At 39.8% G+C, this 27,092-nt stretch overlaps 1 protein-coding gene across 4 annotated transcripts in view; it reads right to left on the bottom strand.

The window, feature by feature from the left end:
* The window catches only part of GLB1L2 (galactosidase beta 1 like 2), a 2,046,079-nt gene that overhangs the window by 313,832 nt on the left and 1,705,155 nt on the right, over positions 1-27,092 (bottom strand). For all 4 annotated transcript variants that reach the window (XM_044081172.1, XM_044081170.1, XM_044081169.1 and 1 more), the window contains exons 14-15: positions 18,442-18,513; positions 9,987-10,065 (exon numbers count right to left, since the gene is read on the bottom strand). In XM_044081172.1, coding sequence (XP_043937107.1) covers positions 9,987-10,065; positions 18,442-18,513 — 151 coding nt within the window. The remainder of the gene's footprint in view (positions 1-9,986; positions 10,066-18,441; positions 18,514-27,092) is intronic.

The following is a 27,092-nucleotide window of genomic DNA, read 5'->3' as shown; positions in this document are numbered from 1 at the left end:
GTGGCAACAGGAGGAAGAACAAACTGTGCCCTGGAGTACTAGAGGGGAGACTATCCACCAAGCCAGGTGGTCTTTGCATGATTGAGTGATTATTATCTTGTGAGACATCGGCAGTTGCTGAAAGGACCATTGGGTAAAAAGCATCCACTGAAGAATCCCCATGTGAAAACGAGCCAGGGGAACTAGTATGATTGCTGCTGCCATGAGACCCAACGTTTTTAGCACAAATCTGGCCTGAATCCTCTTGCACTGTAGTAAGACCTGCACATGCCGGCGAATGTCTGACACTCTGTCTAGAGGACGTTTTGCGGACAGATCTTTTGTATTTAATCTTGCGCTATAAAGGTTATAAACTGACAAGGCGACAATGCAGATTTTTCAAAATTTATAAAGATACCTAGCTCGGAGCAAGTTTGGATGGTATAATCTCTGGCTCGCAGTAGCTGATACCTGGTGGAAGCAGTAAGGAATAATACGACCTGAGCCAGTAAAATCGCAACCTCGTAGCTGAAGCGGCAAATGAGATCTGGATATCTAGCGCCAAGCATTGTGGGATATGGGGAGGCCTCGAGCCAGTAAATAGCTCTCGAGCTTTAGTAGATGGCCGAGTTGGAGCCGAGGATCGGCTCCAAACCCAACCAGCAAGAATGAAGGCGAGATAGACAACTTAACATCTACAGTTAACATGACATAGCCAGCCTTAGGCATAGGCCAACTAGGTGGCTGGCATGGGCACTACTCTAACGGGGTGCTTTTCCAGTAATCTAGATGGTGTAGGTAGATCAGGATGGGGGCACTGGGTGGTGTGGGGGTTGCTGTGGAGTCCTTTTGCCTAGGGCACCAGCTGACCAAAGGCCGGTCCTGCATGGCACTCAAGGGATGTACGAGCGGTAATGATTTTTATATACAGGGATGGCCTTGGGTAAAATGTTGCCCTATGTGTCTTGTCCCCCCCACCCTGCACACTTTCCCCACTAATTTACCAGTCTAACCCCCTCCACCTCGATCCAGATTATTTTTTTCAGCCCTTTCTCACATTTTATCTTACTCTTCAGTTTTACTTGCATGCTTTGAACACACTGTTACTGGCCAAGACTGCACTGTAATAACCATGGCAGAAATAACTGAATTAAGCCTGGGGTCTGAGGACTGCTGGGCCCCTTCAGAGGATATGTGCTTCTTTATGCTCTGAGGTGCATTTACAGCTTTTTTATTATTATTTAAACAACCTTTTCATCCAGTGATAGTCTGAACACATACTATGAATAAGGAAATAAACTTATTGGTCTTTACTTTTTCTTGCATCATTTTAAGATGCCCTGCGTGGGAAATAATATAATTAATCCCGGGCTGTGGAGGTTGCCAGCCACTAGGAAACAATGGTATTATACATGCTCTAAAGTGCATAAAGACAAATTTTTTTTCGGGGAGGGCCTAAAATAAAATTCATGAGTAAGGGAATTTTTTTTTTCTTTCAAGGAAGAAATAAGTTGTATCCAAGGCTTAATGTTCACAGCTGACAAAATAGTGTTTATAATAAACTGAGAAGACAAATGTTTGCAACGATTCATAAATCCTGTATGGATTTAGTGCTTATCTCTGCACCCCCCTAGCTCACACCTGCCCATCTTAAAATTAAAAAAAAAAAAGAAAAGACGGTCACTTCTGTATCCTTTAACACTGACATTAAAGTGATGACACAAATGGCCACCATCATATTTCAAATGGCTGACATCAAACATATCATTCATATATATATATATATATATATATATATATATATGTTTGTGTATATGTATGTATACATGTATGTGTGTGTGTGTGTGTCATATAAGTATGTCACCTCATTCCTCGCCCCAAAAAGCAGTCATCTTTTGTGTGCCCTCTGATGTCAGGCTGGGACCAAACTGAAAGAAAAATATAACACAATAACATATTTCATTATGAAATTAATTTTGATTATGAGTGAAATTAAAGTAATAATGACTGCACTCTCCCAATTCCCAACACAAGCTCTAGCAACTTTATCTGTACACCTCTGAGCAGTGAGGGTTTTAAAATAGGTGGGATTCAGGGCAGGGACTACAACCAAGTCTATGTCAAAATCCACTTGTATAGCCTAGGGTGTTGGGGTTGCCAGGGCTCTAGAAAGTGGAAGCTCTGTGATGCATTATATGCCTTAATTTTTAAATATAATTACTTTTTACTGGTACATGTGCCTAGCAATATTGTTTGTGTATACAGATGCAAATCAATGAAATTATTTTTAATGAAAATAAGCAAAAACACATACACACGCACACATGCACGCACTTTCCCTGACAAGCCAGGTCCATCGCAAAATACACAGAGACATGCACGCGTATAAACACAGGCATACACACAGAAACTGCATGCCCATCCTCAAGTAAACTGGAGGAATTATGATTCATCTAAAGCATGTCTGCACACTAACAGCAAATATAACAGGTAAATAAATAGTCATATATAGCATACATAAGCACTAAATACATTAAAATGCTTTCTGCTCATTTAAAACACTTCCTGACCCCTCAATTCTCACAAATCAAGTTTAAACAGTACACTTTTACTGAAAAACAGCTCCAAAATCACAAAAGAAACCTTTAGTTAAAAATAGTGGTTCCTAACAGGAAGCTTCCAATATTATAAAGAAATCTGGTTTCTTTAAAGGGGAAATACTGCTTTTAATCACAAAACAAAATTATTTTCTTAAAAAGACAATGATTTCTGTGTGGAAATTTATCTCCCAGATATGAAGGCCAATTGCTGCTCCTGTAGAACTTCGGAGATCTTTCCTCTCGAGGCAGCAAGAAAGTATTGATTTCTTCATTCTAGTGATTTCTCTCTTCTGGATTGTCCAAACAGCATTCACAGTGAAGGTGTGAGAGGGAGCCAGTGCTTTGTGAAGCTGACCAGTTGTTGTATCCTTGGCAGGATACAAGCCATATAGCCAAAAGACTAGTGCAGCAATTAGAATGCTCAACATCTTACAGTCCTGAAAAGAATATGGATTACCTCCAGTAAAAGCACTGCAGGTACCCCATTCCCAAATGTGTATTACTCCACTGCAAAGGAGGACTAACACAGTACTGTTTGCACATTCAGTCTCACAAGGAGAGCCTCACACTTCAGGAAAGTTTCCCAGACTGCAGGAACAAAAATATAACTTGTAAGTCAAAGAGAAGGCAGGAGACTGAAAAAGGCAGATGCAAAATGGCATCTCATTCATCTAGAAACTGGTGGGCTGCACTGAAAACAGAGAACAGAGGGAAAGGAAGGGGAAAAAAACACCTCAAAGTTGTGAGCCAAGATCCACCAGTTATCAGGGGGGTCTACAGTGCAGTAGTCATGAAGAAATGCTGACTGTGCCATGACTAGTGATAAAACATCCACTGCAACACCGATATATACATGTGGGCCAACAAAAAGTACAGTTTTGTACCTACCATAAATGTAGATGTTCGAGGATCCACATTGCTGCAGTCCTAACCATTGGGGTAGTCCGCTGTCCAGTCGGCCCGAAAACCAAAGAGATGCTGGGCGCGTCAGGGCGCGCGCATTACTGCGTCAGTGCGCAGGGGGTTAATGCGCGCATGACCGACGTCATATCCTCAGTCTTTTCTTGCCCCAGATGTCAGAAGACCCTGAAAAGATAAGGCCAAAAACCAAAAACTCCAAACATACCTGCACCAAAATATATATATATACAAAATATACAAAATTAGCAGAATATAACCTCACCTACACAACCACCCCTAAACACAGAGGGGAAGGAGGGAGGTAAATTGACTGCAGCAATGTGGATCCTAACATCTACATTTATGGTAGGTACAAAACTGTACTATGTTCTTCATTCCACATTGCTGCAGTCCGTAGAATCCCAAAGCAGAGGTAAGGGAGGCTGGCAAATCATAAGGAAGCAGGAGCTGTCAACATGCCTTGCAAAATAGCTGTGGCAAAACCAGCCCTAGATTTAGAGTAGAGAGGAAGGTGGTAATGCTTAGAGAAAGTATGCACTGAACTCCAAGTAGCTGCCTCCAAAATATCCTTAGTTGCCACCCCTTAGAAATGCTGTTGAAGTGGCAGTAGCCCTAGTGGAATGAGGCCTAATCCCAGCTGGAATCTCCTTGCCATGATGGGAATAACAAAATGCAATGCAAAACCCAATCCACCTAGAAATAGTTTGTTTTGACACAGGCTTGCCCTGAGAACTCAAAGCAAAAGAAACAAACAACTGCTGAGACTGCCTAAAATCCTTAGTCCTGCTCAAATAATAACGCAATTGCCTGTGTACATCTAAAGTGTGCAAAATCTTTTCCCCTTTATTTTGGGGATCTGCATAAAACGTAGGCAAATGAATAGTTTGGTTTAAAGCCACGCTAGAAACCACTTTAGGCATAAAGGAAGGATTAGTACGTAATGATACCCTATCCTTATGAAAAATCAAAAAAGGCTCAACCGCCATAAGGGCCTGTAACTCAGAAACCCTTCTTGCAGAAGTAATGGCCAACAAAAAGCAGTCTTCCATGACAAGTATTTCAGTTCAGCAGTAGCTGCAGGCTCAAAAGGTTGTAGAGTAAGTTTCTCCAACACAAAATTGAGATCCCAAGCAGGAGTAGGAGCTCGGGGTCTTATATTCTTTGCCCCTCTAAGAAATTGCTTGAACAAAGGATGTGAAAACAATGGTGGGTCACAATCATAGTGAGCTGAAATTGCTGCAGCATGAATCTTAATGGAAGAGAAAGACAAACCTTTGTCCAATAACTCAGTAAGATATTGAAGAGCCACACTCAAATTAGGCTCAAATCTCCAAATTCTTTGCTGCAGTCCAAAATAAAAATCTCTTCCATTTTTCTTTTCCTTGTACTAGGTCTTCTGGCTTCCATAATCACATTTAAAACTTGTTGAGGAAGTTGAGACCTGCTGTCTTTCAAAACAGAATATGCCAGGCTGTTAGATGAAGAGAGTGAAGCTTGACATTGAGCAGACCGTCCGTCTTCTGAGACAACAGATGTGGAATCAAGGGTAAAGGCCATGGAGGCTTCTTTACCAGACTCCTCAGTAATGGGTACCAGTGCTGCCGAGGCCAATCTGGAGCTATTAAAATCATCCTTGGCTTGTCTTGTCTGACCTTTAGAAGCACCTTTGGAAGAAGAGGCAGAGGTGGAAACGCATACACATGAAGATTTTTCCAACTGAAAGAAAGAGCATCCACTTTCCAAGCTGTGTGATGAAACCTCTTTGTGCAAAACTTTGGCAGCTGGTGGTTTAGTGGAGAAGCGAACAGATCTATGTCTGGAGTTCCCCAGGACACTGTCAACTTTTGAAATACGTGAAGATCCAGTTTCCACTGTGGGGATCCATGATTTGTCTGCTTAACACATCTGCTAAGGAGTTCTGTGCTCCGGCAGAAACCTTGCCTGAAGAGTTAGTTGCAAGCTGAGCGCAGTCCCCATAAAATCATTGCTTGCCTGCACAATGGGTAAGAATGTGTTCCCCTTGTTTGTTGATGTACCACATGACAGTTGTGTTGTCTGTTAGAATCAACACCTGCCCTGGAAGAAGTAACTCCTTGAAAGCCATTAATGCAAACTGGACTGCTAACATCTCCTTCATGTTGATATGTAGATGCTGTAGTCTGGCAGGCCACTTGTCTTGTATCCACTTTCCATTTAGATGAGCTCCCCAAGCAATGTCTGAGGCATCTGTCGTTAGAATTTGACTCGCCTCTGGCCGGGTCACAGAGAGTCCCTTGTTTAGGTGACATTCCTGAGCCCACCACAAAAATTCCTTTTGAATGCAAGGTATTATTTGAATGACAGTGTCCAAATCCTGGCAGTGCTGTGTCCATACATTTTGAGATACCATTGTAGCTTCCTCATATGCAGTTTGGCATTGGGAAGCACCAGAATACAAGATGCCATGAACCCTAAGGCTTGAAGGACTGTCCTTGCAGTCAGCCCGACTGAAGAGATAGTTGATGGAAGTAACTGGAAAGATTCTTTTGTTTGTCCAAAGGCCATCTGGGCTGCTGTATTCAGTCTCACACCCAGAAAGCACATGTCTTGAGAGGGTACTAGACTGGACTTTATTTCGTTCACAGAATACCCTAGGCATCTTAGCACTGCTATGACATATTCCAAATGCTGTAGAAGGTCTTCCTTTCTTGAGCCAGAATCAGGCAATCGTCCAAGTAAGGATAGATTTGAATTCCTTTTAGCCTGAAGTAAGCTATCACTGGAGCCAGAACCTTTGTGAATACTGTAGATAAGCCAAAGGGCAATGCAGAGAACTGATAATGTGAATTTCCAGGATACTTTCTGCAACTTAGTCTTATAGGCACATGAAGGTAAGCTTCCTTGAGATCTAAAGTTACCATCCAGTGATCTTTGCCCAGCAGAGGTAAAAGCTGTTGTAACGCCAACATTTTGAACTTGGGAATGTCCAGATAAGTGTTGAGGATAGATAAATCCAAAATTGGTCTCCACGTGTTCCCCTTCTTGGTACTAGGAACAGGCGAGAATAAAATCCTAGGCCCCTTTCTGGCACAGGAACCGGCTGAATGGCCCCTATTTGGAGTAACTGAGAAATTTGCTTGTGAGCCTCTTGTCTTTGTAGAGGAGGAATGTCTGGCATGCCTTTGAAAGGAGGCAAGGTATGGAAATAAAACCTGTAACCGTGGTGAATGATATCCAGAACCCATCTGTCTTGGGTAATTAAATCCCAATTTTCTTTGAAAAGAGACAGTCTTCCTCCCAACGGTGCTGCCAGGCGAGAATGAACTGGCAGCTGAAAAGGCAGGTCATTGGGTCTGCTTACGAAAGGACTGACCCCTGCCCTCACCAGAAGTCTGAGCAGGGGAACTCCCTGTCCTAGGCCTAAAAGAACCCTGAGCTCTGCCCCTACCACGTCTAGACCTACCCCTAGACTGGGAATCATAAGCAGGATAAGTCCATCCCTTAGCAGGCCAATTTCTACTAAACTTGGAGGCTGCACCTGCAAAAAATCCTTAACAGTTTGCATAGACTTAGCCTTGTCCTCCATTTTCTTCAAAACTGCTTCTACAGGCGAACCAAACAACACATCAGACTGCATCCAAAATCCGTGTCTTAACATCCTCAGCTAACTTCTGCTCTCCCACCCAGGCCCCCCCCCGACGAACAGAACCAGTGGCAGCCACCCTGGAGGAGGCCTGCACAGCATCAAAACCACATTGCAAGGAATGTTTACCCACCTGTTCAGACACATGAACTAAATCCTGCAACTCTTTACACTCAATACCTTCCGCCAGAGCATCCACCTTAGATTTCAACTGTGAAAGAAGATAATTCTGATATTTTAACATGTGAAACTGACAATTCAACGCCCTCATGGCTAAAGTGGAAGAAGTATACACTTTCTTTCCCCATCTATCCAAAGCCCTTGCCTCTTTATCAGGAGGGACAGGATTTTTAACAACTGAGGCCTTCACACCTTTAGGCCCCTGAGAGACAGTTTCGGGTCTGCCCTAGGACTCTTAAAAGATACTTATGAGCTTCAGGCACCCTATAATACCTATCCGGTTTAACTGGGGCAGGAGGCAAAGAATTCAGGGAAGCTTCTGCAAAAACATCTTCCACCACATTCAAAACAGGAGGTACAGCTAAAGGCCTATGCTGGGGTAAAAACAAGAATTCCCTAAGCCTTTTCCTGGAATCAGAGAAATCTTGACCTTCCCATTTAAAATGCTCCCTCATGGAATGCAGAGTCTCTGAAAATGAAAAATCCTCAGGAGGGGAAGCTGAAGGAGTAGAATCATCCACATCAGAATCAGAATAAGGAGGGTACTCCTGCAAGTCTTCAACCGAAGACTCAGAAGCCTCCGAGCATTGCTCAAAACTCTCAAACTCAGGTTCCACCCTAGGCCTCTTATCAGGAGGGGGCATAGAACCCCTTATCATAGTAATCAAATCCTCTGCCATTTTAAGCATATGTTTCTTAGGCAAAGACCCTGAAGCACTAGCAGAAACCCCCACTGAAGCAAAACTCGCCTGCCCTCAAAGAAGACTTGGAAACAGAAGGGAGGCTCTGACCACCTTAGGAAGAGAGGGAAGAACAGCCACCTGAGAAGCCCCTCAGCCTGGCCTACTTCCTGAGAGGATACATCCTGTAACAGTAAAGTCTCTCCCTGAGACTCCAAAGAAACACCTGGCAAAACCTCCGCTCCACTGAGTTTTCTAAAGAACCGGCGCCTGGGACTGTCGGTTCTTCCACTCTAGGCTTTGCTGTTTTGTCCTTTTAGCATCCGCATTTTATAATTACAACGCTTCCCAAACACTAACCTGGCACAGTCTAACCTTCTCTTAATAGTGCTTGTTAAATCTAGCACAAGAGCGGCATCCAACAACGCCGTGCTCAGGCCCTAAACAAGGTATACACAAAGTATGGTAATCCCTATGAGGTATCTGTTTCCCACAAGAAATACAGTTATTCACTTTTTCTGACATCCGGTTAAATACTGAGGCAAGAAAAAAAAATATTGCCAACTTTGATTCGGACTGAAACACTGGCTTCAGAAACTTGCAGAACGCCAACCTGGACTCGCAAAATTGCTTCTGCATCGGACCATGCGGCAAAAAAGACTGAGGATATTACGTCGGTCTAATGCGCCGTGACTGACGTCAGCCATATACTTTGGTATTCGGGCCGACTGGACAGCGGACTACCCCAATGGTTAGGACTGCAGCAATGTGGAATGAAGAACATCTGAGGAAAGCACACATTCCAGAACACACAGCAATAACAGGGTAGGATCCGTCTTTGTTATGCAACCTAAGAAGCCAGACTCCTTAAACTGCTAGGCCTTCTCCAAGGGGAGACAGGAGCAGCTTACACAACATCTAGACACACTGCTTCAAAATACACTGTACTGAAAGCCAAGATGGCATTTCTCAAATGATGGTGACCCCAAATAAGTGCAGGCAAAGCCCAGCACCACAACTAACATGACCAAAGATTCCTGAACAGGACCTACCAATAACCAGCCATTCAGGTATGGCAATACTGTAAGTTACAACAAAGGGACTTCAATTGTTGTTACAGCACATTCCTAGACAAAGTTTTTTGATCCCTTATTATTTTGATAAGCAGCAGGCGTTTGCTTTTCTTTGTTCTGCAATGGAAAATACACACCTATGACTGACAGGTGAAGTGAGTGAGAAATGGGACAGATCCCCTTACAAATTTAAACAAATCAATGACCGTTATTTAGGAAAGTAAGAATGGTTCAAAACGCTATGCCTAGAAACCAGTAACTAACAAGAGTAAAAAAGTGCCATTAAAACAAATGCACTCTTATCATCCACTCAAAGGAAGCCTATATAAAAGGTCCTGCAGTTATAAGTCAGCAGTGACAGGCATCGGAAAGAAAAGGAATGTTAAAAAAAAAAAATCATACTATCAGCGTGTACAAAGCATTATGGGGAGCAGCTGTTCTGGCTAAAAAATAATTTCACAAAGGCCACCACCAACATATCAGTTTGATATAAAACAAATGATAATATAAATAAATAAAATAAAACGATTACTTAGAATTTTCACTGCAGTATTAGTAATATAAATATGATCAAAAGCACATTCTTTTTCATCTGCTCTACTGTCTTAAATAGCTTAAAATTACATTAAATCCAGTGATATTTATGAAATGAAGTGAGAAAATACAGAACTATCTCCTCAATGTACACTGCCATGGGGTTCATCTGTTTGCTTCAGTCTTACCCCACTGAATCTTTAAACTCAACAATGTAGTATTTTCATGTGATTGCAAAACGGAGTATTTTCATCAGGTTACTTGAGATGTACAGAAATTGATGCATCTTTTTCACCAAGCATAAGCAATGTAGATTCTACTGATACTAGAAATCAGTTCATTTTATGTACTGTATCTGCATTCATTAACTACAGATACTTATCAAAACCACATTTACCTTTGTGCTGCTCATCAATTTTTTCACCATAGTTGACCCTTCCACAGTTTTCCACTAAAACACTCAGTTTTTTGTTTCCCTAGGGAAAAGTTTAAATACAATTAGTTTTAAAAAATCTAAAAATGAGAAAACAGAAAAATACAGTAACATATAATCCACTATCAATCAGCAATAGCAAGGCTTCTGCTTCTTTAACTTTTGTGTTATAAATGTATGACTTTTTGACCCTGAGCACAAAATAACACAGATATGCATACATAACATGCATTTACTTTTCAACAAAAGGTCACTAAAGCAATGAATAAAGGCAAAATGGTACATTCCACATACCTCAACCTGGTCAAAGCTTTTTACACAATTCCCCCACAGCAGAAAAACTAAATAAATTGGGGAAAAGTGCTGTATTACCCACTGGACTGCCAACTGGCTCACAGGTGGAATATAGATAATCAAAATAAGGGAAGTTACCTCCAGAAAGAGACCAGTCACCAGTGCAGTTGCCCCGAGGCTCTGTGCTGGGACCTCACCTGTGTGGCATCTACTTATCTGAAGTAAAAGCCAGTATCAAAGGGCTCTGTCTGACTAAGTTTGCAGAAGACTGCAAGCTAGGAGCAGTCACTGAATCCCCAAATGCCATCCTGCAGGAAGGTGGGCCTCAAATAAATAACTGGTGTCAAAATCATGGTCTGAAACTAAATGCTAGAAAAATGCATTATTGTATCCTTTGGAAAGACATCCACCCCAGGGAACTATCACATTGACAATACATCCTAAAGAGCCCTTCTATACTGCACAGGTTATAAACAAAGGGAAAGTGTCTAGATATAGGGATGTCATTTCTCATTTACTCAGCCCTCATTAGGCCAATCATTGAATATAATGCCCTCTTTGGGCATGCATCTGTCTAGACACATGCAGCAACTATAACGCCCACAGACAGAGATACTATATTAAAAGGATACAAGGCTTACCAACAACATGTCCTACATGGACCAGCTCAATGCTCTGTCACTATACTCGGTACCCTACAGCTAAGAGGTGACCTGTGTCTAGCATAAAAGGCATCCTCTGACCCATTGCTAATGGATTTACTGCACATCAACAAGTCAAATGACATCAGAAACACTCGGTCTAAGGATCAAAACCTCTTCTGCATTAACAGAATGGTTTGCAGGGACATGCATATTTTGTAGAGGATACAGTTGCTGTGATACAGACTCCTCATCCACATAAAACAAAGTTCATCCCTATCTATTTTCAAGCGCAAATTGAACATATGAATAGGTAACAGAAGATTTACTCTAGGACTACCACCTGTATTACTAATGGACAGAGGCAGCTCCTAAATGCTTTATCCCATGCAAGGGACCCCTCAAATTATCTATGGTATGATCCAGTTATTCTCATTAGGGACAATATATAATTATTGCCCATGGGATAGTTAAGGCCAATTTATAACCAAATGGGACAGGTTATTTCAAACACAAAAATGGAAACTGGATTGGCTTAAAATGGCTTGAAAGGAGAGATGCTGTCAAGAACAACAGAAGTGGTCAGTGGACTGCAACAGGGTTTGGTCCGTGGTCCATTAGTATTTTCTGTGTTCTTTTCAAGCACATCTGAGAGACTAGAGAATAAGCAAAAAGGAAAGAGGAGGCCATTTGAGGTACAGTACAAATAAATGCAAATAACTGCACCTGGAGCACCATAACAACCAGGTGTGAAGTATCAGTGGGGGTGGGAGTGGGGGACTTCATAGTTTCATAGTAAACTACACCTGAATTTAGGTCCTAAGACCTTCCAAGAACACAGAGTCCTTTTTGTTGAAATTACATTTCTTTATCCCAATCCAATGTCATCTAACAAGGTTTTGAAAAGAGTCAAAGATTCAGCACTTTTAATTAAGAATGGTAATTTATTTCACATTCTTAGAACTGACTGATTAGCAAATTGCCCTCTGTGATAGTAATTGTAAGAGGAGCAAGATAAATGGGGTCAAACAGTCTGGTATTTATGGAAATAACTAAACACGCAAGACCTTATATTTTTCTTAAAAATCTTGCAAAACTATACTGCTAAGGCATAACTTATTCTTGATTACTTGATAATTTATCCTAAATAAATTCATCAGTTTATCACCATAAGGTAAATTCCTTACAGATGGGGCATTTTGGAAAATTTGCTCTGGAAAAGTTCTGATATGTTTATATTAGTTTGACTCTATGCAAAAGGAGCACTGTACTCAATAAATAGGTGAATAATAGGATTAAGTTTAATAAAACTGTAATATCCCTTGCAGTAATAATGTTTAGAAATAAATTCATTTGCCTCAATGTGCTTGCCTTTACTCTTGTCTTTAATGTTATTACTTATTTATTTTACATTTGTTTACTAGGAAATTCCGACTGGACACAGGTCCATTTTCAGCGGAGGCCCTGTGAGAAAAGCTCCACACAGAGCAATACAAGTAATATCCATAGTAAACATGAACAGCAAGGATGTATAAAGAACAAAACTGTGATACATACAAAAGTAATCAATACATTTAGAAGCGACACTGTATACATACAAGATGACATAGAATGATCAGGGTTATTAATATATTAACAAGTATGTTCGGATAATGATAAGTACAAAACAATTACACCTTATAAACTGATAGTGTAGTTAGCAATAACTGATAATTCTAACAGATATATAGCAGAAATTCACCACATGGTGATGTGAGCTGGAAGGGTTGGAGGAAATGAAAGGGGAGAGATGTAATGATCTGATTTTGGGAGGCAGGGTGACTAAGGGAGGGGAGGGGAGGAGGTGAGGAGAGAAAAAAAGGTGAGTCTTAGTCTGGATTTGTGCAAGGACATAACCAGTGTTTTTTTTAAGTAGACTTTTAGTTCAGCTTTGAATTGATAGCATGAAGGTAGTGTGGTAACAGAAGGGGGGAGAGTGTTCCATAATTTGGATATTATGCAGGAGAAAAGAGCTTCTCCATCTGAGTTCTTGGCTTTGGTAACTTGGAGGTTTTTTTTGTTGTGGTGCGTAGTGGTCTAGTGGTAGAGTAGGACTGGAGAAGGCTTTGAAGAGAAGGGGCATTCTGAAGATGGTTTATTAATTTTTTGAGGGGAGTCGATTGAGGTGAAGAAGTTGAGGGAGTTCAATCCAATGTAATTTTCTAAGTGAGATACTGTGATTGCTGCGGTAAGATGACCAAGTGGCAAATTTAGCTATTTTGTTGTAGTAGGCCTCTAGCTTGTTTAGGTCAGATTGTCTAAGGTTGTTAAGTACAGGAGAGGCATAGAGTAAAATGGAGATGAGGTGGTAACTGGCAACTGAAATTCTGGCTGTTTTGGTGAGGAATTGCTTATTTCTATACAATGTTCCTAGTTTTTTGTGAACTTTTTTATGGTTAGAGAAATGTGACTGTCGAATTTAAGATGGTTGTTAATCTCAATGCCAAGTAGTCTGGTGTGTTTTGTAGGGGAGATGATGATGATGTCGCTGGCCAGCATTCTGTAGGGGAGATGATGGTGTTGTCGCTGGCCAGAATATTGAAGTGGGGGTTAGTTAGGTTAGACTTTGTGGGTTGGAAGATGAGGAGTTTAGTCTTGTTAGGGTTGAGTATTAGCTGGTCATTAGATAGCCAGATTTCTACAGAAGAAAAGGCTTCCTGTGCGATCTTCTGAAGTTCAGGCATAGTTGGGGCTGAGCAGATGAGAGTGGAGTCATCGGCATACTGTATCAGAGTGGTCTGCTTGGTGGCTGTGAATAGATTATTGGTGAAGAGTGAGAATAGCACTGGTCCAAGAATGGAGCTTTGGGGAACACCAAGTGTGACAGGAAGTCGAGGTGATAGGTCATTATGCCACACAATGGATTTTTGGTGGCCTTCTAGATAGCTATGAAACCAGTTTGTAGCGGATTGTGAAAAGGAGAGGTTAGTGAGAACAGAGAGTAGTTTTTTTTGTGTGAGACTATATCAAAAGCCTTGGACAGGTCCAGAAATATGGCAGAAGTGAACAGGCCATTATTTTTGTGATGAAGGATACTGTTAGTGAAAGACAGCAAGGCGGTAGTAGTACTGTGGAATGGCCTAAAGCCATGCTGGGTGCTGGAGAGAAGATTGTTAGTTTGTAAATAGTGTAGGACTTGGGAGTGAATGCATTTCTCAAGTACTTTGGATATTGGAGAAAGAATGGCTATGGGCTGGTGACTGGAGAGTTCAGTGGAGGAGCCATCTTCATGGAGGGGTATTACGTGGGATATTTTCCAAAGTGAAGGGACATAGCATTCTGATAAGGATTGGTTTATTAAGATAGACACTGGATATATGCTAGGGCTTCGGATGCTATTTTTAGGTATTCACAGGGGAGGTTGTCGGCAGCACGTTTTGTAGGCTTAAGCTTTAAAAGCAGTTTTTTTTTTATTTTGGAGGTGGGCACAGGAGAAAATGAAAGGACAGTGGGATAGAGTATTTGGATTTGATGTGGGGATGGGTTGTGTTGTTCAGACAAAGATAGACTGGATTCAGTAAAGTGTTTATTGAAAGAGGCACCAATACCATCAGAGGAGGGGGTGCCAACTTTACCTGGGTGGAGAATGGAGTTTATTGAGGACCAGAACTGCTTAGGGTTGTGTTGGGAGGAGCTTAGGCAGACTGCTAATATTGGGTTTTCATACTTTATTAGCTTTTTGACCCGATTGCGCAATTATAGGAATGACTGTCTAGAGGAGGGGGTTTTGGTACGGTGCCGGTGTTCCCATGCCTTGTTCCTGAGTTTCATTAGTGACCTAGTGGCTTTTTGAAGCCATGGGGCAAACTGTGACTTGACTCTGGCATTTCTTATAGGGGCAGGTGTGTTTAGGAAGGTGGAATTGAAGAAATGAACTGCGTCAGCCAGGTTGAGGTATTTTAGTGGTGACCAGTTATAGTTTTTAAGGAAAGATTTAAAGGTGAAGGGGTTAAAGTTTACCCTGTTTCATATTTGTCAATAGATGATGGGTTTGGCACTGTTTGGGTGGTGCCTCAGAAGGAATGTTGGAGTGTGGTCACTGAGGCTGTCTGGTAGACAGCCAGCTAAGTATGACTGAGGGGCTTTATTGACTAATATCCAGTCAAGGGTAAAACGTTTGTTTGAGTTTTTGTCTGTCCGGGTAGGAGACTATCAGTTGGGAGAAACCATCAAGGTTTAGATTGTGGACTGGATGATTGTTGCTATAAGAAAGCCAGTTGATATTAAAAGTCACCTAGAACTATGGTTTTGTGGGGAAGGAATTGGGTAGCCCAACTGAGGAGGTATTCCAGGAGTGAGATGTTATGGCCAGGTGGGAAGTAGCATCCAATGATGTTTATTGTTTCATTTGAGTTTAGTTTGCATATAGGATTTATTCATTTCCAATCTGGGGGACTAATGAGTTAAGGGTGTGGATGTTTAGGTGGTGTTTAAACATTAGAGCAACGTTACCCCCTTTTTTGGATAGCCTATCCAAGCGAAGTATGTTATAACCTGGTGGGAGTATTTCCTCACTTATGAAGTGGGGTCTGAGCCAGGTTTCGGTCAGGGTGATTATACATGGAGAGTATAGAGATATGTTGGCATGGAGGTTGTGGGTTTTATTGGTTATATTTCTGATATTTAGGCCCAGAAGGAGGTGCTCAGATGATTTTCTCTGTTAGATGCTAGTTGTGCGAAGGAGCAAGTTTTAGGAAGGTTATTGGGTGTGGAGATGCTTGGACCTGGGTTAGGATGTACGTCACCACTGAGGGCTATTTTGGATAGGGCAGTATACATTAGTTTAATAAATTTGAAAATTTCTATTTATTTATTTACATTTGTTGACCGGGAGTGCCCGACTGGACATAGGTCCATTTTCAGTGGAGGGCCGGGGAGAAAAGCTCCACAGTTAAAATATAGAGACAGTGGTTACATTGGATTTACACAGCAATTAACAATTTGATTAACATAGCAATTAACAATTACAAACATAGTTAAAGATGAAGAACATAGTACATCAGTAGACAACTAGAATCGTTATCTGCAAAGTACATAACATACATTAACAATTGTTACAAGTTCCCGCTGTATAATAAGTTGTAGGCTTATGAGCATCCGAGCTTGCTATAATCAAGGTAGTTAGTGGGGTGGAAAGAAAGGTAGTGGGTGGATGGGGTGGGTGATATTAGAGTGGGAGTTGCAAGGGCAACAAGGATAACGTGTCTGTCATGTTATAAGGATATTTTTTGTTTGTATGTAGTTAGCAACTGATAGCGTACTGTGTGAATAGTGATGGAGACTGAGCTGGTGAAAGAGTAGTAGTTAGTGGGTGGGTAATGGTTAACAGTGAGAGTGGTGGTGCAGTGAAAGTGGGTGGGGGGGTTTATTACAGTAGTTTGGTAGGAAGTAAGGAGTGCAAGGAGACAGCAAGTGAAAAGTGTTAGCATGTGTAGTAGTAACATGGTTGTGTCAGTTGATATTAGAGCTAGGAAGAGGGTGGGGTGTTGGTGGTAGTGGATAGAAATGATGAGAGGGATTAGTGGATAGGATAAAAGTGGAGGTGGGTGGAATTTGGGGACAGGGAAGTGGAGTGGAGTGAGCCCGAAGGGCAAATGGAGTGGACTACACCCGTTGACCAAGTCAGTTAGAGGTCAGTAAACTGTTACCATAATATGCTATGTAAAGGTTCCGCAGGCAGTCTATGACCTTTGTTTCAGGCTGAAGAGACCTTTGTCTGTGAAAAAGATACAGAGGGACAAACAGAGATAGTGCAGTCTCCTGTGGGAGACTGGAAGGTAAGGCACTAAAGCAAGCAGCAAAGGGACAAGCAGAACAGCTAAAAGGTGGTTTGGAAGCAGGATGGGGCTTGGCTCTGAACCGGTGAAGTGCAGGAAGCATTAGCAGGGATATTTTAACTTTAGCCCATACAGACAGTTATTTTAGGACTTAAGAATGGCTAAACAACTTACTTCACTCATGTTTCTTCTTTTTTCACTACTCTCAAATACCTATCACTCTACATTATCCCTGTCGCATAGAATCACTATATCAGAAGCATTCAACCAGAGTAAACACAATGCCACAGAAACACATTCATGGTGGTCTGTAGGGTCCATTTCCTGCCATTTGCACACTTACTACCACAGAAATAGTAAAGGTAGGCAAAGGGGAGAGCTGCTTTGGGCGCAAGCTGTTAGGTGGCACAGTTGGTACTGTCAAACAGGTGCCAAATGGCCCCAGCAAGCACTGTACGTAGCTATTTAAACAGCCACAATTGGGATTGTGCCTGTTTAAATTACAATTATTTGCCTAGTTGTAAGGAGGGATGATCAATGCTGTGTAAGCTTCTTATAACGCTTGCAGACTTGTATCTCAAGCACCTATCAGCAACTCTTACACAAATGCTAATCATGTCCTTCGCAGTGTGTGTGTGTGTGTGTGTGTGTGTGTGTGTGTGTATATATATTTAGGAGACATTTATTATAAGCTAGGCTCAAGTTCTCCACTTTCCATCTTTTGTATCTATTGCAACACTGAATATTGGCAACCTGTACAATAAAGGGATCACATTCAAAACATGGGACTTGCAGCATAACAGTACAACAATCACATAATTCTAACTAAAGGATAACTGCTTGTCTGTCTAAATCTCATTTAAACAGCTATACTGTTTTTTTAATAATCAGGTATCACATACACACACAGGCTGGTTTAGGGCTGTCATGCAACTAATCAAAAACTCCTACAACCCAATTCCCCTCTAGTAAATCAGTGCAACAATTAAATACGTAAATATGGACCAAAATGGCTCAACACAGGTCTCTTTGGCCTTAGAAATCAGAGTCATGCATACCACCTCTCTCCACAATCTATGCTACAGAAAGTGCAGTTGTGCAACATGCAACAGCCTAAGTTATCTGGGATGCATCCTGCCAAGTGCTACGTCCGAGATGACCTGTAGGTATTCCAGAGTACAGGGGTTTTCTGAGGAAGTTGGTGTATTGTAATCGACGAAAAGCTTGGGAGAAGCTTAAACCTAATAAATTTTGTTCGTTTTACATTTTGGCGACTTGGAGTTTTATTCTGGTGTTCTCGAGGGACGGAGGAGTTTCGTGCATCTCATCTCTTTTACAAGGATGGCTACCTGTGTGATGGACACAAAAAACTTGGCTCTTGCTCCACGACAGACAGATCAGACGGCTAGAAGGCAACCAAGCAGAATATATTAAAAAAAGAAGTCCTACTGAAGTAGTGTCCAGTAGAAAAAAAAGATGTAAAATTATCATATTGCTTACATACTGTGTAAGTCACTCTCCCTTTAGAATAGCCTTACATATAATGTTCACATTTCATCTTGATAATTTCATGAAGAACTGAATACCAACTCCCTAAAAGTATATTTGGGTGCAGATGATTGCTCAGTGATGCTTAGTGTACAAACCTACATTTAAATGTTTCTATACCTGTACTTCTGGGACTGTTATTTCTATAATGTTGTAATCCAGGATTCCAACCGATTTGTCATCAACAAACACCTGCAAAAAATAACAAAAAAAAAAACCCTTACGTACGAATGAAAGTTTTGATTTGCCTTTGTGACTTGTTTTTACAAACATACAACTTAGAAACAGAGCTCAGACTCTAAACAAAAACAGTTCAACAAAAGACGAGATGAGAAGTATATCTGTCCTTCCTTCTTGTTCAAGGATTGTCAGTACCAACTCTAAAAGCAGCTTCACTTTGTGAGAACATGTATGACAGAATGGTCCTTATGTGCAAACATGAACAGCAGCAGTCTCGCATGCAGCCTAAAAGTATAAAATGGTGTTCACACGTTTTGATCTAACAAGCTCAGCTACTGCAGCACAATACTGAGTCATTTTTTTTATTGATATATACATACATATTATTTACATATTTACATTTACTTACAAATCTCCATACATTATAAACTTCAATGTAAGCATTTCTCCACACTCTTATCCACAACCAAAATGTTATTTTCTCCAGAATCTTTGTCAAAGTCCATTTTCCATTGTATTTAATTTAGTCTCTCGTTCCATATAATCCATGAAACATAAATATCACTCTGTCCATTTTCTTCACTTCTTCCTGTTTTCATGCACCATAATAACCAAATTCTATTACGTCCATATTTATTTGCTCAAATTTTACAAATTGTTCACCCTATCATGTTTACATATTTCTTTCCACAAGTTAACTCTTTCACATTTCAAAAACAACTGCTCAGTAGTCTCAAACTCTCCATATTTATTACATATTCTATCTTGTTTTTTCTTGTATGGCATATTTGCCTTAACCAGCAATTTTCTAATAGGTAATCTCTATAAAAATCCTTATGTTCTTTAATCTTTTTATAATTATATCTCATAATTATGTTTTTTTTCCTATTTCTAAATCTTTCCAAAGATCAATGTAATAAAATGCTTTCAAAATATTTAAGTACCATCCCTTTCTATTTTTCCTCACATATATATATTTTTTTATTTTCCATAACACAATTTTGTTTTGGTACTCTTTCATTTCTTCATTCACAATGCTTTTACTTTTTTTTTTTAACTTCCATTTCTTCCCACAATTTTTTGTATTTACAATTTATATTTACAATACAGTATAATTTCTATCAAGTTTTTATTTTCCTTCATACTTTCTTTTAATACTTTATATAAAATTAAAGATGCTACGTGTACTATTTGGTTTATTAAACCCAAGCCTCCTTGCTCTTCTTTCATATACAGAATCGCTCTCTTGCCTGGATTCAGTCTAGAGCCCCATATAAAAGAAAATATAATCATCATTAGTTTCTTTTACTTTTACTGAGTAGGGAAAGTTCCCCGATGCCCTGGCCAAATTTCTCCTAGTAGTATAAATACCACCTCAGGTCTCCCCTAAAAAGAAGCTACTAGCTTAGTGGGACTAACCTGGTCAACAGAGAATAAAAAAATACTAATGTACACACGTACATACAAAGTGATCAATAAGATCTTAGAGAAGTGCACAGCATGTACGACAAAAACCTAGCATGACATAGCACCCCTTCTTTTTAACACCGCAGACTGTTATTCTCCAAAAGATTTTAATTAGCTAGTTACATACTCTTGATTTAAGTACTCATTCTTTAGAATTCTCTGTATCCATATGTGATCCTCAGACCATAAGTATCAGTAGCTCAACAGGTAGCATGCTCAGTTTTTATATGGAAAGATCCAAAGTTTGCTGGTTCTATTCCCACCTCAGGTGCTTGGACAAATTTTTACATTACTGACTCTGCAGTGCAGCCTGGTGAGTGAGGTGGGGGTGAGGCATTAAACCAAGTTCCCATCTGGATGAGCTGATAATAACTCAGATGGATACAAAGCAGAAGAGTAAACGCTCATTTTCATTCAAACTGTAAAAAACAAATTACAGTAAAAAACTTTTAATATATATATATATATATATATATATATATATATATATATATATATATACATACATATATATACATATATATACATACATATATATACATACATATATATATACACACACACACATATATATATATATATATATATATATATATATATATGGAGACAGTTACATAAATAAAAACTTTTCATATATCATCCTATATCCATCCTTAATTAATACCATCTGTTACACTCATCTTCCTCATCTTTTCTGTCAAAACATTATTTGCAGCTTCTTTAGTATCCCATTTTGTTACATAACTTCTCTTGTTCATCCCTTCTATATTAATTTCCCCCATATAAGCCATACATAACATTAGTCATATCAATTCTTTCTCTTTTAATTCCCTTTGCACTATGCCCCAAATCCCCTTAACCTTTTACATTCCAAAAACACACGCCCTTTTGCGTCTTCCACACTACCCAAATTACACTTCCTTTCCTCATCCCTTTCTTATGTTATTGAAGCATTAACTGGTAATTTCACTTGAAATAAACCTCACAGGAAATCCATCCAATCTCACACCCACTTACAACCTTCTGCTTCTGTTCCATACAGCTTTCCTTTTTTCTTACAGAATTTTCCTATGGATGAGCCAAGTAAAACTGCTTCATTATATCACTGTACTGAATCTTTCTATGCTGCACAGCATTCTCTGTATGTATTTTCTATAGCATTATTTTACTATAACATTCCTGAACATTATTTCCCTTTCATTTCTTTCTCTATACAACTTGAAAAAGTGTTTAGTTTTGTTTTCATTAAAAGCTGACTTACTAAGTTTTCTTCATGTGTACTGATGCAACTCTTACATGGGTATTATTCACTCTTGATCAGCAGATTAAATGGTATGAGTAGTACGCTGAATGCTTACGTTGTTGAATGTTTCAGCTATCAAAAGAAGGAAGATCGATTGCATATGGGTATGCAATTGTAGGTTTGAGTTTAATGCTAAAATGTTCAGCTTTATTGAAAGTTTTGACATTAAGGGGTGTGTGTGTGCGTGTGTGCGTGTGTGAGCGTTTAATTTGCATTTGCATGCATGCTTCAGGAAGCATTTAAGGGAGGTATAACAGCAGTCCGGGCCAAATTTCCCCTAGTTCGCATGAACACAACATCAGGTCTCCCCTCAAACTCTGAGGGGAGGCCATTGGCATATTCAGACAGTTGACAAAACAAACAAGTAGAGAGATCTCCTTAGCAGGGCAACAGCCAGTGACTTTTGATTAGCTGTTACACCAGCTTTTGGTTGGATCTTTCTAAGATCAGCCATGATGATGGCTAGAGGTCAGATCTTATTATACTGGGCTGTAACAATGGATGTTCAATAACTTTGTGCTCAGATTTTAAGGTATTAAGCCATGGTAATGGCCATTGTAGTAGCTATTTGCTAGTATATTTGGCTGTTAGAATAGTTTTTGAAAACTTGTTTTTGGTCTGTCAAGAATTTAACTGTTATAACAGCTGTTGGAGATTACAGCTGTGTGTCCTGTTCTTCTAAGCGATGGCTGAAATTATTTTCTATAATTTGGCTGTTTGAAAATAGTTTTACAGTTGAATGAGACTTTTATATTTGAAATCTTCGGTATTTTAAGTGAAGGAAACGACTGCAAAACTATTTTGAAACAATGGCTGTTGTCAAAACTTAATACCTTAGGATCTGAGCACACACTGATACAAGGGTCCAGAAACTGTTGCAACAGCTAAAAGAAACAGCAAAAAGCTCCAAAAGCCACCATTTTGGCTTAATAGGATCTGGCCACCACGGGTAACAGGACCCGCTGCTATAACATCTCACCAACTGCTGTTATGGCTTAGTATAATAAGATCTAACCAATAGCCATTACCACAGCTGATCTCTCAAAGATCTGACCAAAACTGTTGTAAATGCTATTCAAAACTCACTGGCTCTCACTGTAACTCAGCCTTTTGTGGAATTGTGTTAGTTCTGAGATGATCTCACACAGGGAACTCCTTCTCAGTAAGTGATCCAAATATCTCAACCTCTTTGTGCAAGAAATCTTGGCAAAGCCTAAAATAATGGGGGGTGGGCAGGGGCATGGAATAATGGACTAAAAACAGAGACAGATTTTAAATATCACTCTTAGAAAGTTGCTAAAATAACAGGATTTGAGCTAGCACACATTTTCAAGTAGGATATGAAGTCTGAAACTTAAATGCATGTCATTATTTAGTGACTTGCCAGAAAACCACAAATTTTATAAGGAACAGGCCAAAAAAATAAGACGCAAAAATCTGGGCAGTTGAGGAATGTGGTAACTCTTTGTAATCTTAGCAGGGAAACAGAAACACTGTCAGTTAAAAAAAAAAAAAAAAAAAAAAGTATGCATCCTCAGGGTGGATATAATGCATCTTTGAAGCAGACTGTTACATTCTGGTCAAGATATTATGCAGTCCAAGTTCGCATGCTTCCATTAATTAAAATGATCTCTGCTGCAGCACTGCATATAACGGAATGTTTCACGGTGTTGCATGCATCTCTGCACTACTAACAGGCTTTCAACCACTGGCAGCCAAGGAAGGAAATATGAGCCACCCACCTCCCCTCCCCCAAGAAAAAAGACACTTGCAACACTCTGTTAAGCCTTAGCAACCAATGGTTTACCTGTGCTACCTTTAGCACTGAAGAAGTGATGACTGCTGGTCACAATTTAAAATAAAGAAGAAACATGTTTATTCTATATTAGTTTATTTCAAAATATCAAATGTTATTCAGAGAACAACATTTAGTTTGAGAAAAACCACTAAAACTCCATGGAAGTAATTTTCTGGTCATGAATCCAGTTAAGTTCTGTTGTATATGGTATCATCTCCTACATCATGCTACATATGCCTGTCAATGTATGCTACCGCTACTGCACTTGAATTCTAAAACAGAGAACGCAAGCTAGAAACATGACAATTCTCAACGCCTGAGAAGTGAAACAGGTACTTACTGAGCAGGTGTCAAATGTGGAATTAATGGGAGTGAAAAGTGCTTTCAACTACCAAGCAATATCTCAAGAGAATAGAAGAAAACCACACGATCCAAACAAATACGCCAAAAGGAGCCACAGAACACCAAGGGGTCTATTTCACAATGGCAGTCATAAGTGCAAAGACTGCCACAGCCCAGAATATTTACTTTTTTTATGCGATCACAAATACTTCACTATACAGAGATGTAATAAAAACAATACGTTTGCAGTGATTCAACCTATGGTTTTCAAACTTAAAACACCTTTATTAAATTATTCATTTAAAACATAGGCACACACATTAAAAAGAAAACAGATTATATTGACATTTTTTTTTCATTTACATACATTAGACATTTCATATATGTCTTCTTTTTATACGAACAGTCATTCAATATTACAGAAATTGTTCAATTCCTGACTCACTCCTCCTCCTAAACATTATCCTGCATGTATTGTTCCCACAAGTTCAATTTTTTGCTATGTAATTTGATCCTTCCCTTTTCTAAAGATCCCACTTTGGTTCTTTTATCTAGTTTATACTTCATTTACAGTTGATACAGATTTTCTAGTACTTGTCTTTTTTGGCAGGCAATATCATTAAACTTAGTAAAGCCTTACTAAGTCTAGGCAATTCAGATATTTACCAGCTTAACAGAATCACTTCCTTATTTACAAGCATTTGCTTCCCCTGCATTTCTGATTAAGTACTCAGTATGGAATTTGTAAAATCTGACAGCTCATTACATTCCCAAAACACAAGTTCCCAGTCTCACTGCAAAGAGGAATGGACTACAGAGAATCTCACCACTCACCCTGATTTAAAATAGAGATGGGCTTGAGGCAATGTTCTTTAATAACTAGAGGTAATGGCTCCAGTCATGAAGAAAGTACAGTTGGTAAAATCTTATCTTAACAGTAGATGTCCCTTCCTTCACTGTAGCAGGATTCTTACCCTTTGGGATTCCCTGCCTCGTTAAGTCCGACATCCGGCCAGTATACAAAAACCTACTGTTGCTTTAAGGTACGGCGAATGTCACACATATGCTCCTCGCATAGCATAAGGCATAAAGGTGACGTCCGGACGTACCACCCTCAGAACTGATAGCTCCAGTAGGAATGCCAGTCCAAGGAAAACCAAAAGTTAATCAATATATCCAGGAGGACAATGGACCAGGGGCAGGAGGGACGGAGTGAATACTGCAACAGTGAAGGAAACGACATTACTGTTATGGTAAGATTTTGCACAACTGCACTATGTCCTTCCATTCACTGGATGTAGTAGTATTAATCTTTGGGAGAGTGCAAAGCTCAAGAAGAAACTTGGATGGAGGAAGGCCCAGCAGAGCCCTCTAGGAAGCCTTGAAGGATGGTCCTAGCAGAACCAGCTCTAGCTCTGGAGATTCCATACAACTTGTAGTGCTCCAGGTAGCTGCTTCAAGAACAGAGCTAGTATCCAACCCCTTGAAAAAAAGCACCAGAAGAAGCCACAGCCCTAGTAGAATGAGCCTTTACAGAAGGAAGGCTCTTACCATGAAAAGTATACACAAAAAGAAATGGCCTTTAAGATCCAAGAAGAAATAGTTTGCTTGGATGCAGCTAAACCTAGGGACCTAGAATGAAAGGAAACAAACAACTGATCAAATTCTAATAGACTTAGTCTTATCCAAATAAAATTCAAGTTGTCTATGTACATCCGAAGTGTGCAGCACCCTCTCACTGGCAGATTGTGCAAATGAATAGACTGATTAAGTGACGACTCCTTAACCATCTTGGGCATAAAAGAAGGATTAGTACGTAAGGACACCCGTCCTTAAGAAACACCAAAAAAGAAGGACAAGCCATAAGGGCTTGAAGCTCAGACACCAGTCTGGCAGAAGTAAGGGATAACAAAAGTACAGTCATCCAAGAGTAATGGTGCAGGAAAGCTGAAGCTGCCACGGCCGGCCTTAGGCATAGGCGAACTAGGCAACCGCCTAGGGCGCCATACAGGCCGGCCTAGTAAAGGGCGCAGTTTGTGTTCATTTATTTATTTTAATTAATTTACTTTTCTTATTATGCGAACGCATAATAAGAAAAGTACATTAATTAAAATGAATAAATAAACCATAGGACGCCAGATGAGGGGGAGGGGTGAGTGCCCTCCCACTTTTATACCTGCAGCTTGTCCAGGAGGCTTCAATCAACAACTACAAAAAAAAAAAAAAAAAAAAAAACTTTGTTCCACTACCTTTAAGGAGAAGTACATGCATGTCATACACATGTACACTGACACTGCGCAATCAGTGGCCATGTGGGGGACCTGAATGAAAAGCATCCATTACATATTTCAGAGACAACATAACACAATTCGTCCCCTGCTGTGCACTAGTACAAGGACAATACTGCACACGCAGGTTGAGCCGGACCAGCGAAATCAGCCAGAATTACTCTCTTTTTAATACAGATCAGAATCTTTAATATTTCTTTTTAGAGTGCCTATCTAGTAGGAGCCAATGCTTGCATTATTACAGTGCATCATGCAAAAAAAAAAAAAAAAAGTGTCAATATTTCACTTTTAATTGTTGCCCCAAAGTTAGGAAGTCATGTGTGGAAGAGACCCTTAAACAGATCTGTTGTCATTACAGACACAGTTTTGTTGTGTGTGTGTGTGTGTGTGTGTGTGTGTGTGTGTGTGTGTGTGTGTGTGTGTGTGTGTGTGTGCGTGCGCGTTTGTCTTAAATATGTTATTGCTTAAAGTATTAACCCTTACTAATGAGATAAGATTACCAGAATGTCTATGTTATAGAAAATGGCCAAGAAACACTTATTGTATCCATTTAATCCACAACGGTACAATAAATAAATTAACACATCTACAACTTTCAGATATTATACTGATGCAAATACGAGTAGAAGTAGGTCAGTGGTATCACTATACCAGAAATGGTGCTTGCGACGAGAAAGTATTTAATAATGTATGTTTCTAGTTTACAGATAAAATGCTATTGAATGCTTCTGAACTGAAACCCAGAGTCTGCCAATAAAACTTACTCACAAATGTTAGCTAACTAGCTTACTAGAACTTGTTTAATGTACTGATTTGTACATCAAAGAAAAAGACGCTCTTTGATTCCAAGTCAAACAGATGAGCTGCTAATAGGGTTTTAACTGCATTTCATTTAGAGCAGTCAACTGTTTATAAAATGATGGAAAGAGGGCTTTCAAATGAGTTCAGTGACAAGGAGTTATCTATATTATTTAATTATGTTAATTACATGGAATTTCCTCGGAAGGCAACAGTCCTCAAGTTACTGTAGGTGGTCACCTGGCATATTTTGGTGAGAGAAACACTGAGTAATAGGACCCCACAAAGACAAGGGAAAATATTCAACACCAGTCCACGATGGCAGTATCGGAAGTATTCAACAGAAAGAACAGTACATGGGTCTAGAGCAATTATCATAGCTGCCTCACAGAACTTGATTTGATCCCATGGTGCTTGCATATTTTTAACAAATATCCATGGTAAATAATATTTATTCTTTTTCATTCTTATGACCTCAATAATAAAGTATTTTTCTTAAGTATGAGGAAACATTTGTTAGCCATGCAGCAAGCTTTTTGATGAAGTTGTTAGTTAAGTAGTGTTCTTTTTTTTGCTCATTTATTCTACAGTGTGA

This window comes from Protopterus annectens, chromosome 8.part0 (genome assembly GCF_019279795.1).
Source record: "Protopterus annectens isolate FY-2018-M chromosome 8.part0, PAN1.0, whole genome shotgun sequence".
Lineage (NCBI taxonomy): Eukaryota > Metazoa > Chordata > Ceratodontiformes > Protopteridae > Protopterus > Protopterus annectens.
This window is presented reverse-complemented; position numbering and strand designations above follow the sequence as displayed.